We start from the raw sequence: 15,963 nt of genomic DNA, 5'->3' as shown, positions 1-15,963 counted from the left end.
GAGAAGAGTGGAGGAAATCGGCAAATGTGTGGATAAAATGAAAGGACACGTGCTCAGATGATTTGTGGGGCCGGGCCGGCCGAGAATTAAAAGGATTTAAAGGTAAAGCGAACAAGTGTCCAAACAAGAGGACGCTGACTTGCCAGCACGTGCATACGGCGATTTGAAGATTTGGCGGACCCCACGGCACGCTGCCGTCGCGTGCCGTGTCCCGTGGAGCGTCTGCCAAGCACGGTTTCCCGCGGAGAATGATGACGTGGCTCTTCGACAGAGAGCCACGGCGGCATTTACTGGGCACCACATGCCTCCACGTCGGATAGAGAGACACGGGGGACTCGATGTGAAGCAACCTTTATCGTAAGAAAAAGTTCATCATCTTCATTCATCGTCTTTAATGCCAACCGGCCTATTCTTCTTCTTCTTCCCCTGCTGCTTCGCCATGCATAGCTCCACTCAACGCAGCTATGGCGACACACCTCCCAACGCCTCTTCCTCCCCTCTCCTGCTCCATTCAGTCCATTGCATCAGCTACCCCCACAGCAGCCCTCCCTCCCTCACCCTACCCAATCGCGACCTCACCCTCCTTGGCGACAGCAGTTCTCCCTTCTCCCATGATCCCCTCAACCATGATCTCTCTTCCCCTCAACCCCCCTTCCCCTCTCCCCAACCCATGGATCTTTGCTTCTCCCCCGGCTGCCCCCGATCCCCCTCCCTCGACGCTCAAAATGAATCTGCAGCTATGCTTTGTTTGAAGCTTGGGCGTCGCCATAGTCCCGTAGACGTCACCACGGATGTTGCTGCTGCCTGCGAGCGTGGGCTTGAAGTGGAAGGCAGCGGGCAGCATGATTCCATGATCGGAAGCTACTCCAGCACGCATTCTTGCGTCAGCTACAACGGCAACAGCATGTCCAGCAGTGAATCGCCAGTTGGGTCGCCGTTCTTACTCGACATTACCACAGTCGTGCAAGAATTCTTTCCGTCATACCAAGAAGAGGAAATCTGGCCAGTTGATTCAGGGGGAGCAATGGATGTCTTCTCCTCTGATGATTTTAGAATATATGAATTCAAGGTCAGGAGGTGCATGAGACCAAGGAGCCACGATTGGACGGAGTGTCCATTTGCGCATCCGGGAGAGAAAGCGCGAAGGAGAGATCCTCGCAGCGTACACTACAGCGGCACGCCGTGTTCTGAGTTCCGGAAGGGGAGTTGCAAGATGGGGGATGCGTGCGAGTATGCGCACGGCGTCTTCGAGTGCTGGCTGCATCCTGCGAGATATCGCACGCAGTTTTGCAAAGACGGTAAGAAGTGCATGCGCAGGGTGTGTTTCTTTGCTCACACTGCCGAGCAGCTGCGTGTTCTTCCTCTCGGATCCGTCTCTGTGATGCCATCTCCCGATCTGCATCATAAACCTTCTTCCTTCGATGGTTCCCCGCTTAGATTGCAAGCTATGGCGGCCTCTCTAAACACTGTGCCGGCTTTCGGCAGCTATGACGGAGACATCAGCGGCAGCAACATGCTATTCGAAGATGCTGCCAGCACAGATTCGTGCCCTTCGCCTCGTAACATCAGTCACCTGCACGTGAATGCGAGCTGGGGAGGAAAGCAATCTCATTCTGCTCCTCTCTCCCCTTCTGGGTCCTCTGATTCCTTCCACACCTCGCCCGATTCGCACGTGCTGCTTTCCTCCAATCGCCATGATCTCAAGAGGCTGGACTCTATCTCGATGCTTTCACTCCAAGAAACGGATGATCTTGGCTACCCGGATATTTCAACGTTTTCCCCAGGAACGGATGATTTCCTGAGATCTCTGCAAAACCGGCAGCTGAATGCCCGCCGTATGAGTGATTGCAGGAGGAGGAATTCGTCGCCTCAGTGGCACCTGCGATCGCGGGCGTTCGATCGTGTGTCCGGGAGCATTCCCAGCACTCCTACAAAATCGAGATGGGCTCATGAAGCTGAATACCTTCGTCAGGGTGAGCTTCTAGCTTACGGTGTAGAATCGAGTTGCGATATGAGGGCAAAGGTGCATGCCAGAATTGGGAAAGAGATCCAAGCGGATAACGACAACCCGGACTTTGCTTGGGTAAATGAGCTGCTCAAGTGAGGTTCTCCCAGTAATCAGAGAGGGTTTGACGCTTCATGCACGTAAACTTCTTACTCCTTAAACAGAACCAGCAGACTCATTAACTTTTTATCACAGCCGACTTCGTACTTCTTTAAGGTGTTTTGTTTCGTTCATAGGTTGAGAGGCGCATGTTCATAGCTGTTCTGTGGTCTTTAATTAGATCTCTGTTTTCACTTCTGTTTGGCTTGGGGATGATAACATCAAAGGTATGGTGGCAGCAGACGTCGACTAAAGGTTCAATCCAAACATAACAAACGTTGAAATCAATACTGGCATTGCCAACAGTACTGCTTAAGATTATGAGTAGAGAAATTTCCTTAGAGCATAGAGCAGGCGAAGTCAACTTCAACCAAGCTGTAGCTGTGACGATCTTTGAGCCAATTGGTGGAACTTCTACTAGATAAGGCAGTCTTTGAAGACATAACTCACGTGACCAAGCTGAACGTTTTAGTTAAGGTTTTCCATGCATCTCTTCCGATGTGTATTTTATATGTCTTGCTCAGTGCTTATTGATGCTTATAATCAGCGTGCACAAAGTTGAAAATATTCTACGGTTGTGGCCAGGGCACCACGTAGAGATAAGCAAGGCTGAAAAAGAGAGAGCAAGCAACTATGCAGAATTGTATAAGAGAGTCCCTGCAGGTATACAGACTTAGAGCAGGGTGCAATATGGGATCACGAAGACAGCCATGGAGCAAAAATGTGGGAAAGCTCGTCTTTGAAACTTATTTGGATGATCGATTGAAAAATGTGATTCCAACCCCCCCTCTTTACAAAATACGTTCAGGACGAGTTGGCTGAGGGAACGGTTTTTCCACCCCAGCATGGTATTTTGCAACGGCTTCTTTGCTGGGTTCTGGAAGACTTATTGATTAAAAGAGATAAGCGCTCGTTTGCACTTGCGAGAGGGCTACCAGGCTTTAGAATCAAGTGAAGTTGAATCAAAATCTTATTATTAAGGGGTTTCTCCCCCAGCATGAATAGGCCATTATCGGATTGTCATGTAGAATACTTTAATATGTCGATCCTTAGAATGAAAAATCAAATTTGATTATCCCGCGACTATTCTTTATGGAGACAAAAAGAGGGGGGAAAACGAAGAGTGCAACTGCGCGAGTGTCTATGGGAAGTCATGCGATTCGAGTGAAGGGAATAAAGGGAGGACGGGAGACCTTACAAGTAAGGGAAAGAGCGAGCGATGGAGGGGACATCATAAAGGGGGCATTAAAGAGGAAGGGTCATGCATAAAATGTACGAGTAGCATGACTTGTCTACGACGGGTTAGAGGTCTGCTTTGTTGGGTCTCAAGGTGGGTTCTAAAATGTCCTCGATTTCAACACACCCTCCACTATAGTGACTGCTTGGCTTGGCTCTATGATTAGTTAACTCAACAAAACAGCTAGATGAGTAGCCACGTGATGTTGATCAAGAGGCCAAGCATTCGCATAAAAAATACCTCGCCCTTCCTCCCCACTCTCTCTCTCTCTCTCTCTCTCTCTCTCTCATTGTCTCCTTCATGCACGTGCACACACACACAGACACTAAAACCTCTCTCTCTCTCTCTTTCTCATTGTCTCCTTCATGCACGCGCACACATAGACACTAAAACCTCTCTCTCTCTCTCTCTCTCTTCCTTTGATTATCTCCTTTATGCATGCACACACACAGGCACTAAAACCTCTCTCTCTCTATTTCTCGCTCTTGTCGCCTTGGTTATGCAACACTCTTGTATATTTCCTTTTTAGCTCTTCTTTTTAAACATCCATAAAACCTTTTTGGCCAATTAAAAGCAATGCCTAGTTATACTTGACTCGATCTAATTAAAAAATGAACGCTACAATGAGGCAAAAAATAATCGTAAAGAAAAAGTCCAAAAATATATATATATATATATATATTGACGTTATTGCTCATCACCTCGTCACACATTTTTCCAAAGTTATTGCTTATCCCCTTCATGATTTGTGTTTTGCCAAAGGCGTATTGATGAGTTCGATCAAGATTTGAGGTAGCTTTGGCTTGTTTGCTCAAGAAATTTATATACATGTTTTTTTAATGGTATTACTCGTCACACATTTTTTAACATTATTGCTCATCCTCCTCATGATCGGTGTTTTGCTAAAGGTGTGCTGATTCGTTCACTCAGGATTTGTGGCAACTTTGGGTACCATCACCTCATCACACATTTTCTGACATTATTGCTCATCCCCCTCATGATCGGTGTCTTGCTAGAGGCATGTTGATTGAACCTTAGGATTTAGGGTTGAGAGTTTCTTATGTATAATATAATCTCTCTCTTTGTCTCTCTCTCTCTCTCACAAGCCTCTAGAAATAAATAAAAGTACAAAAAGGATTATTCAAAAATTCTTTAAGGATTATATATATCTTATTACTGTTTCTCTTTGAACTTGGGATTGAGGTCCCTTACGACAATAATCACAACCGATAATCGTAACCCTACCCTTTGCCTACCTATCTTTATAGTGTCCCCTTCCTTTCCTCCACAACCACGACCAAAATTAAATAAAAATTGTTTTAAAAAGTATCATTTTAAAAGTATTGATTTTTTATACACACACATATGTACGCACATATGTATGTGTATATAATTACTATTTCTCTTTGAAGTTGGGACCTTAGGAGAAGAATCTGAACCACCCTACTCCTTGCTTGCCTATCTTTACAATGCCCCCTTGCTTCAATCCTCCTTCCTCTAAGACCACGACTGAAATTATTTTAAAAAAGATTATATAAAAACATTATATATATAATAGATACATATATATATAGATAGATATCTTATAATTGGGACTTACGAAAATACTTGCAACCAATACTCTTAACCACCCTACAGGTTGCTTGCCTATCTTTTAGTGCCCCCTTTCTTCAATCCTTCTTCCTATACGACCAGACCATCACCCTCGAGCCTCAACTCGCACTCATCTCGAAACATCATTCATTCAAGTACCTTTGCTTGCACAACGCATCATCACCAATTGTGGACGTTGATTCTTATACCGGCCAAACGTTTGTGTCATGAATTCACATAGTGTGTATGAGCAATTTCCTCATCATATGTATATGTCCCCATACTCGCATGAGGAAATTGCTTTTTTCTTAAAAAAAGAATTTCTTTTTTTAAAAAAAAAGAAATAAATTTATTAGTTAAATTCTATTAATTAGTCCCCCTCGAAGTGAAAAAATTAAATGGTAAAAATTAATCCTCCCAAAAATCAATCCCTCAGAGCGTCTCTATTCCCTACCCTGGCTCTTCTCTCTCCCTGTCCGTTCCAGCTTCCGCGTCCTCCCTTGCGCCCCCTTCCCCTAAGACCAAGGCATATAGTAGATGATGCTTTAGAGCTCGAGAAGTACCTCTGGCCTGCGGCTTTTGCATCCGAGAGCACACTCTATCTCGCTTAGCAATAGGCACCTCCGAACATGATCCTAGGGCGGATTCAAGAATAATGATGAGGGTTGGGGGCATAGTCTAGGTGTGAGTACAAAACGATCCAAACCCGAGATCCATGGTCTCCGTAGGTCACTCCCTGTGCTCTATCGCGGCGTGGGCAACTACATTAGTTCTCTTCTCGTCACTGTAGCGACTGCGATCACCACAGGCTGGATTGCCTCAAATCTCGATGAAGGTCACCTTCACTACTATTTCCTCCTCCTTGTCGGAATTATGGTAGTAGATTTCATCGTATTTTTTTCGTACAATGATCCAAGCCCTGATGGAAAACATAACGAATCAGACGATGGACACTCCTCCACCGCCAAGAAATAGGAGCGGCAATAGCAGCGCGGTGGCTAGCGATGGAATCTTCACTATGCATTGGCATCCTCTGCCAGCATTAAATCCTTTACTACCTCGATTCCCTTGAAGCCTTCTGCTAGGCCTGTGCCTCAGGTTCGTCTAGCAGACTGATTCGACTCTACTCACTGCTGCTTCGCCTCTATTTATCTCTGTTCACCGTTGCTTGAACTTGCTTCCCTCTTTAAACCTTTTATTCCCCCTGCTTTGCCTCACTGTGCCTCGAGTTGTGGAGCTGCGCTATGCTCGTCGTGGCTTCCGCATCCTCTATTTTGGGGCTTCCGCGTCCAACTCGTCGCTTCAGATCTATTGAGCATCGCGCGAGACGTGCATCAATGCCACAGTGCTGTCAGACTTCTCTGCCATGAGCAGCTAGAGCTCCCCCCTCGAGCACATGGCACCACAACAGCTCTCCGTCCACTCCACCTCCTATTGCCACGTGGAGCTCTCTTTGCTGAGAACGTTGAAACTCTCCTTAAAGTAGTAAGATGGATGGTTACTAATATGAATGTTATATTTCTTTATATCTTAATGATATGGAATAGAATATGTAGGGTTGGGTTCTTTTTTTCACCCTTTGGGGGGAAGAAACGTGTATCCTTTTCCCCTAACATATAATATGAATTTCAAAACCAAAACAAGGGTGCATGTATGCACAAAAGCAGCCACCTCAGCTTATGAGGCTCTAAACCTCAACAATCCATTTGAAAGAAATATCTAAAAAATTCCTTGAACAGACATGCCTTTCACTTTACCCTGAACAATAATATGTAGCATTTAGACTAGAGTAGCAAAAAACGAAGGCACAATCAGCAAAAGCACAAATGCAAAAAAAAGAAAAGAAGACAATAACACCATATGCCAACAAGTAAAGTGTTGTGAGATTATGGCCCTTTAAATGAAAAATTAAACCAGCTTATCATCACATTCCTTGTCCATTCTTAACATTCATTCATTCATTGATGGTTCCCTATATTTCACAGTCCTGGGCATGCATTTATGAATTCATTCATTACTCACTCGCTATACTTTAGAGTCCCATTTTTGTCACGCAACACATAGCTACTACCTTAAAATGGAACTTGGATCCTATCGTTTAATGAAATTTTCCTAAAAGAGAAAAAAGGATGAAAAGAAATATGAACATGATACATGACTCATGTATCATGAACATGATCCATCAGGACCCATCTGCCCTGTAAATGTCAAGTGTAGTGTTTTATTATTGCCTTGGTGATGCGCAAAGACTTGCACGTCTTTTGGAAATTGAAGCCCAACGAATACATGAATAAGACTATGATCACAAGGGCTCATAACTCATCCTTGTTTGCAACCTCAAATAATATTGTGTCATGTACTACAACCATATGAAATGTCATCCTTCGATCTTGCATCCAAGTTAACAACATCTATTTCTACTATTGATTGTGAATCTTATCTTGCATCGAGAACATGCATCAAAAGAGAGAAATGTTGTAAGAATTCAAATTGAAGAAACATCAAGAATATCAGACTCTAATAGTATTGCATTATGAAAAAACATAGCTCATTTTGGGGCCTTTTAGGTTAGATAAAAAATAGAGATCCTTCAATGAGAGAGAGGCCAACGTTACGTTGGAAATGCTTTTCTTTTTGCAAAAAAATAGACTTTATCTCTCTAAAGATGCTTGACACACATATTTTGAAGTTCTCGCTCTTGTTTTCTAGTGTCATAAATGCTATACCAAATCCCCAAAGAGATAAACTGACATTTTGAAGTTCCCGCTTGAGCATTTTTTAGTGTGTCATAAATGTCTCTCCAGAAAGGTCAAAATGACCAAAACAGGTGCCTGGCAGAAATGTGATTAAGAAAGCTATTTGGGCACTTGGCACCAGGCCAAGTGCCCAAATTGATTTCTTAAGCACACTCCTATCATGTGCCTATTTAGGTCATTCTGACCAAATTTAGTGATTCAAAAGTCATTTAATTGGGGCTTTTCGATTGCTCAGGACACAATGGTGATTCCAAAACCACTAAATTTCACACCAAAATAGTAGAAAGCCATTTGGGTCCTTGGACATAGCATTTATGATACTAAAAAATGCTTGAGTGAGAATTTCAAAATGTCAGTTTATCTGTTTTGCGATTTATATCAATTAAATGCTCGACCGTATAAAATTTTGCTTCTCTCTAGAAATTATTAATTTTGTGCCAAGTAAATTAGAAACTCGTGAATTTCTTACAGGGCCCCAAAATGAGCTCCGCTTTTTTCTAATGCAAAGAAGTCTTGCAAATAGATAGGATACTAGCATATTACCTGAATATCAGTAGTCGTATTCGTATTGCAATTTGAAAGATCAATATCTTGTATGCACCAGTCACATAGGCTTCTTCGACTTTTTACATGCATTAGAAAATACATTCAAAATATTAGGTAAAAGCTTGCTATTTGTAAGTTTGCAAGATAACTTTTCTTTTGGCGCAATAGCTTTTTTGGCAGAACAACTTGTTTGGTAAAATAAGTTTTTCTTTTTTTGGTAGAACAACTGTTTTTCTTTGGTTTTTAAAAAAATCTAGTAGATAACAATCTTTTCACTGGAAGGCCCGTTAGGCAGGCATAAAGCATGATAGGCACGCATAAAGTCTGCTTGGTAGGCAAAAAGCCCCTTCGATAGAAAAATGCCCTTTTTTCATGGAATAGCGTTTTTGGCAGTATATATTTTTACTAGACAACTTTTTTGGCAGAACATCATTTTTGACAATTGGTAGAATAGCTTCTATGGCAATTGGCAAAACAGATGTAGTAGTAGCCTTCAACATTTAGAAGCCCCACCTACAAAACAACACTTGCATGTAAAGAAATCCAAAGCAAACTCTTTACAAGGTTCAAAATTACGAAAAGATGTGTCAAGAGACCAAAGCAAGAAAAACATCTAGCATTTTGATAGATTGTTAAACCAAAATTAAGAAATCTGGAGTCACTTCTCAAATATTAACGAAGTTAATTGTCTCGTCATAGAGACTATAATTCGAGCCTGAACCATCAAAGGATAGAAGGATCAAATCTAAACCCTTGAAAATGGCAAGGATCTAATGGATGAGATCAAAAGAGAAGGGGGTTCATTTTAAGCCATCCATCTAGAAATAGATCTAAGGGTGGAGATGCAAGGAAAAGGAACTAGAATCCAGGTCATTGATCTCAAGGAGATCTAAGGGTGTAGATGCAAGAAAAAGCTGCTCAAAAATCTGGGCCGTCCATTATGCGCCTAGATCTCATCCGTCGATTTAAAGTGCTCCATCTAGACCCTCCAAAATGCACCTAGATCTAGGCCCTTGATTGGGTTACCATAGTGGGTTCACTTGGTATTAGATTAATCCACTCCTTATGAGGCCCTTTTGAGACCCCAATTCTCCCTTAATAATGATAGTCTTCTAGCCTACAAGAAAGAGCTTCATTAGAGAAGTAGTCGCTATTGGCCCTATAGAGGAAGAAGAGCAAGACAAAACCTATAATAAGTGGATATGCAAAAATATGCTTAAGAAAGCGATTTGGAGGGTTGGGAATTTTCCAACAGGCCAAATCTCTTTCTTAAGCACATTATTGAAAAGCTATACCAAATAACCTATTTCTCTCTCACATTCCACTAAATTGATCAAAAGTCCAACCTAGCTGAAAGATATCACAACGAGAAATGTAGGAAATGAAAAGTAGTCCCTTTTGGACCTGTAGAGGAAGAAGAGCAAGACATAATATGCAACAAGAAACATATGCAAAAGTGTTATTAAGAAAGCCATTTGGAGGGTTGGGAGTTGTCCAATAGGCCAAATTGCTTTCTTAAGCACATTACTGAAGTTCTGTCCCACACAATCTATTTATCTCTCACATTCCGCTAAATTGATAAGAAGGTCAACACAATTGAAAGATGACACAAACAACTCAGGGTCCATCAGGACCCATCTGCCCTGTAAATGTCAAGTGTAGTGTTTTATTATTGCCTTGGTGATGCGCAAAGACTTGCACGTCTTTTGGAAATTGAAGCCCAACGAATACATGAATAAGACTATGATCACAAGGGCTCATAACTCATCCTTGTTTGCAACCTCAAATAATATTGTGTCATGTACTACAACCATATGAAATGTCATCCTTCGATCTTGCATCCAAGTTAACAACATCTATTTCTACTATTGATTGTGAATCTTATCTTGCATCGAGAACATGCATCAAAAGAGAGAAATGTTGTAAGAATTCAAATTGAAGAAACATCAAGAATATCAGAGTCTAATAGTATATTGCATTATGAAAAAACATAGCTCATTTTGGGGCCTTTTAGGTTAGATAAAAAATAGAGATCCTTCAATGAGAGAGAGGCCAACGTTACGTTGGAAATGCTTTTCTTTTTGCAAAAAAATAGACTTTATCTCTCTAAAGATGCTTGACACACATATTTTGAAGTTCCCGCTCTTGTTTTCTAGTGTGTCATAAATGCTATACCAAATCCCCAAAGAGATAAACTGACATTTTGAAGTTCCCGCTTGAGCATTTTTTAGTGTGTCATAAATGTCTCTCCAGAAAGGTCAAAATGACCAAAACAGGTGCCTGGCAGAAATGTGATTAAGAAAGCTATATGGGCACTTGGCGCCAGCAGGCCAAGTGCCCAAATTGATTTCTTAAGCACACTCCTATCATGTGCCTATTTAGGTCATTCTATATCAATTAAATGCTCGACCGTATAAAATTTTGCTTCTCTCTAGAAATTATTAATTTTGTGCCAAGTAAATTAGAAACTCGTGAATTTCTTACAGGGCCCCAAAATGAGCTCCGCTTTTTTCTAATGCAAAGAAGTCTTGCAAATAGATAGGATACTAGCATATTACCTGAATATCAATAGTCGTATTCGTATTGCAATTTGAAAGATCAATATCTTGTACGCACCAGTCACATAGGCTTCTTCGACTTTTTACATGCATTAGAAAATACATTCAAAATATTAGGTAAAAGCTTGCTATTTGTAAGTTTGCAAGATAACTTTTCTTTTGGCGCAATAGCTTTTTTGGCAGAACAACTTGTTTGGTAAAATAAGTTTTTCTTTTTTTGGTAGAACAACTATTTTTCTTTGGTTTTTAAAAAAATCTAGTAGATAATAATCTTTTCACTGGAAGGCCCGCTAGGCAGGCATAAAGCATGATAGGCACGCATAAAGTCTGTTTGGTAGGCAAAAAGCCCCTTCGATAGAAAAATGCCCTTTTTTCATGGAATAGCGTTTTTGGCAGTATATATTTTTACTAGACAACTTTTTTGGCAGAACATCATTTTTGACAATTGGTAGAATAGCTTCTATGGCAATTGGCAAAACAGATGTAGTAGTAGCCTTCAACATTTAGAAGCCCCACCTACAAAACAACACTTGCATGTAAAGAAATCCAAAGCAAACTCTTTACAAGGTTCAAAAGTACGAAAAGATGTGTCAAGAGACCAAAGCAAGAAAAACATCTAGCATTTTAATAGATTGTTAAACCAAAATTAAGAAATCTGGAGTCACTTCTCAAATATTAACGAAGTTAATTGTCTCGTCATAGAGACTATAATTCGAGCCTAAACCATCAAAGGATAGAAGGATCAAATCTAAACCCTTGAAAATGGCAAGGATCTAATGGATGAGATCAAAAGAGAAGGGGGTTCATTTTAAGCCATCCATCTAGAAATAGATCTAAGGGTGGATATGCAAGGAAAAGGAACTAGAATCCAGGTCATTGATCTCAAGGAGATCTAAGGGTGTAGATGCAAGAAAAAGCTGCTCAAAAATCTGGGCCGTCCATTATGCGCCTAGATCTCATCCGTCGATTTAAAGTGCTCCATCTAGACCCTCCAAAATGCACCTAGATCTAGGCCCTTGATTGGGTTACCATAGTGGGTTCACTTGGTATTAGATTAATCCATTCCTTATGAGGCCCTTTTGAGACCCCAGTTCTCCCTTAATAATGATAGTCTTCTAGCCTACAAGAAAGAGCTTCATTAGAGAAGTAGTCGCTATTGGCCCTATAGAGGAAGAAGAGCAAGACAAAACCTATAATAAGTGGGTATGCAAAAATATGCTTAAGAAAGCGATTTGGAGGGTTGGGAATTTTCCAACAGGCCAAATCTCTTTCTTAAGCACATTATTGAAAAGCTATACCAAATAACCTATTTCTCTCTCACATTCCACTAAATTGATCAAAAGTCCAACCTAGCTGAAAGATATCACAACGAGCAATGTAGGAAATGAAAAGTAGTCCCTTTTGGACCTGTAGAGGAAGAAGAGCAAGACATAATATGCAACAAGAAACATATGCAAAAGTGTCATTAAGAAAGCCATTTGGAGGGTTGGGAGTTGTCCAATAGGCCAAATTGCTTTCTTAAGCACATTACTGAAGTTCTGTCCCACACAATCTATTTATCTCTCACATTCTGCTAAATTGATAAGAAGGTCAACACAATTGAAAGATGACACAAACAACAATGTATAAAATCAACAGTATCCAAACAAATTTCAAAACATTGATTAACACCATTATATATGATTCCAACATAAATATATACTAAGAAATTGATACCCCTACTAATTTAGAACAAACACCCTTATAACAAAATTTATACATGTGCCTAAGAAAGCAATTCTCAGGTTTGGGAGAATGCCCAACATCCCAAATCTCTTTCTTGAGCACATTATACCTATTACCCCTAGATTTTACCTAGTGTTTCAATTGCCAACTTCCTTTTAGAAGCATGAAGAGAATAGCATCACCAAAATTCCAAATGAAAAAGCAACTGATGCTCCTACTTCAAAACAAACTACCCTTGGAACAAATGTCATACATGTGCCTAAGAAAGAGATTTTGAGTGTTGAGGCAATGCCCAAGATCCCAAATCGCTTTGTTGAGCACACTAGAGCTATGTCTCTAGATTTTCACAAAATTTTGCAATTTCTAAATACATTCAGAAGACTGCTGAGAATATCACCAGCAATAATCCGAAATAAAAACCTTCTATAGAAGTGTGCCTAAGAAAGTGATTTGCAGATTTGGTAACATGACCAATAGTCCAAATCGCTTTCTTGAGCACATTTCGACCAATATAATCTACCAGATTCCAAACACATGTGCATTTTGTGCTCTGTCCAAAGGAATTTTTGATTTGTGCTTAAGAAAGCGATGTGGAGTGTAGCTCAAATCTCTTTCTTGAGCTCACTTTACTCTCTAAGGGATGCATAAAAAAAGTATATTCAGAATAGGGGGGGACTTATGTTGAGAGTTCACGCTCAACATCATGTGATCATGTGTGCATAGCACCATCATGTGATCATATGTGCATAGCACTAACCTTATAGAGTTCTATAAAGGTGTTGGGATATCTCAAGGTGTATGCCTCAGGCACACCTTGGTTTCTATGTGTGAGTGCTAGAGGCACAGTTAGGTGCCCATAAGCACAGTTAGGTGGTGGTAGAAGCCACATAGGATGATTGAGAGAATCTAGGAGCAGATTGAGGAGATGATTATGGAGCTCTGAAGTCATCTCGAAGTCATCAGTGATGTCAGTGAGCATGTAAGAGGTGCCTACATAAGGACCTCACTCTTCTTCATTATATATGCAAGTATTCTGAGTTTGTGTTCACTCTATTCTTTCCTTTCAGTTTACCAACATGGTATCAGAGCCCTTTGATCCCCCTTGATCCCATTTCTGCCACATCATCTTCTTATTCTCCATCTTCTTCTTCACCATCTCTTCCCCTTCTTTCCAAATCTTGCTAAAGCCCGTTCTCCTCCGTTTCTCTGCCATTCTCCAAGCCCTTCCTGTTGGAGATACATCTCGAAGGGGCGAACCTTTGCCTGCAACGAATTGAAGTATCATCGTCGCTACTCAACGACATTGCATGAAAATCGGCAACTCTCTTTCCTGCGTTTTCTCTGAGACTGCTGCTTCATATTTCTCTAATCCCTTTCAGAGGGAGCTTCTCCATACCTTGAACTATCTTGTGCTGAAATCTGAGCAACAATGGCTGCATATTCAAGGTGAAAACAGAGAAAAACCAGTCGAAATTGAAGAGGCAAGCTATGGCGCTCTGGCGCAGATTTGCACCCCTTCTCCTCAGTGGACCTTCTGTGGTATATGAGCTTTTTTTTGCCTCAGAAATCCCCTTTTTCTTTGCTTTGGAGAGTGAGATATAAGCCCTCCAAGTTCAGTCCTTTGTTTTTGACAGTTTTGACAAGGTTTTGAAAGTGATGTTACATAAGATGCTACTTTAGCATTTCTGAGTTTTTGAAGTTTTGAATAGCATCAGTACAACTGTGGCTTCAGCTTTTCTTTGAGTTGCTATACCTGGTTTTGACTAGAAAGCTTTCATTTAGCCACCTCTGTGAAGCATGTAAGAAAAAGCATCATTGATTGAAATTTGGTCACAAGTCTTTGCTACATTAAATGCTTATATTTTGAAGCCTTTTAGTTGTTATTCTAGACTTGTAAGAGAGAAGACACTGCCCAATACCTAGGTTAGACCCTCTCGTGGCTACCATATTGAATATAGATAAGTTCAATGGTAAGGGCTTCCACAGATGGCAGATGAAGGTGAAATTTGTATTGATGAGGGAAAACCTCTTGGGACTTGTCAAACTGGCTTCAACTTCTTCTTCTACAGCCTCCAATGCTGGAGAATCCTTAGCTTTGACACGCCCGGCAAGGGATCCCGCTAGAGAGGAGAAAGCGTATGGTATCTATCATTGCTCTTGCTTTAGGAGATGATTATATTCATCACATCTCTGACTTAGAGTCTCCTTCAGAAGCTTGGTAGAAGCTTGACATGATTTTTGGTGCTAGCTCTCACATCTCAAAATTATCACTTAAAATTTCTTTCTTTGAATTGAAGATGGTTAGTGGCACTCCTTTGGCTGCCCATGTCAATTACATGCGGAGTCTTATAACTCAACTTGCTTCTATCAACTCTCCTATCACTACAGATGATGCTATGGCAGTGTTGCTTAAGTGTATGCCTGAAGATTATGATCATATTGTTACCACTTTGAAAAATCTTCCTAATCCTAATCTTGAAGGTATTATCTCTGCTCTCCAAGAAGAAGAAAGGCACATGGAGCTTAGGAAAGGCAATGACACAGCTTATGCCATAAAAATCTATAAGGGCAAGTTTTCACCTTGCAATCATTGTGGGAAGACTAATCACCTCTCAAAAGACTGCTTCAAAATCAATCCATGCAAACACTGTGGCAAAAACAATCATCATGAGAAGTTTTGCAGTGCCAAAAAGGAAGCAACTTCAAAGACAGAAAATGCCAATCTACTTTCAGTTGATGTGCCTCCACAAGATGAGGCATCCTTTGAAGATTATGCTTTTTAAATCATCTCTATGTATTCTCTAGATCTCTCTTTTTATGTTGAGTCAAGGTACTCAGCCTGGATAGTCCTCCAAAATGAATGAAATAAACTATTGTGTTTTGTGTGTTTTGTAAACACCTCTGGCCACCTTATGATATAGGCCATGTGTATGTGTTTTGCTCCATGGTACCTCCTGCAGACATTGTGTGCATGTACATGTAGGGGAGATAACCATTGGAAGGTCTTTTGTATCCCTTTTTGTTTACCTTACACCCATGGGAACCCTTGCTAGCTTGAGATCCTAGCCATTGATAGATCCATGACCACCATGAGATGGCATGAGACACCTTGTGCTAGCTGTTGGGATATCTCAAGGTGTATGCCTCAGGCACACCTTGAACACCTATTTCATTAATTTTGGACTTTTTGTGTTGTTTTTGGACGAAGCCCAAAAATCCTTCCCAAATGAAAACTTTACTTTGTGAAAATATCCTTCCCAAATCAAAATTTTACTTTATGAAAATATTCTTCCCAAATCAAAAGTTCACTTTGTGGCACTATCATATTCACATAAAAATATTGTTTTTTCAATCTATACTTTTGCACCAACATGCAAGAATTTGAAATAATCCTATATTAGAAATTCTAGCTATATCTAAGTTATTTGTTAATTTAATTATTTT

The 15,963-nt window shown here is 40.8% G+C and overlaps 1 protein-coding gene across 2 annotated transcripts; it reads left to right on the top strand.

The window, feature by feature from the left end:
- The first annotated feature begins 413 nt into the window (after positions 1-413).
- On the top strand, positions 414-3,036 carry LOC147900202 (zinc finger CCCH domain-containing protein 20-like). 2 transcript variants are annotated; one of them, XM_087377596.1, is made up of 2 exons: positions 414-2,145; positions 2,347-3,036. In XM_087377596.1, the coding sequence occupies exon 1, from the start codon at positions 440-442 to the stop codon at positions 2,102-2,104; it is 1,665 nt and encodes a 554-aa protein (XP_087233722.1). In that variant the 5' UTR covers positions 414-439; the 3' UTR covers positions 2,105-2,145; positions 2,347-3,036. The 2 variants fall into 2 exon arrangements, with proteins under 2 accessions (XP_087233722.1, XP_087233721.1); XM_087377595.1 differs by having other exon boundaries at positions 2,332-3,036.
- The last annotated feature ends 12,927 nt before the right edge of the window (positions 3,037-15,963 follow it).

Source organism: Dipteris shenzhenensis, chromosome 7, assembly GCF_047967505.1.
Source record: "Dipteris shenzhenensis isolate YYH24624 ecotype China chromosome 7, Dip_SZ_1.0, whole genome shotgun sequence".
In the NCBI taxonomy this organism is placed as follows: domain Eukaryota; kingdom Viridiplantae; phylum Streptophyta; class Polypodiopsida; order Gleicheniales; family Dipteridaceae; genus Dipteris; species Dipteris shenzhenensis.
The sequence above is the reverse complement of the archived record's forward strand: the minus strand, read 5'-3'. Positions and strand labels throughout refer to the sequence as shown.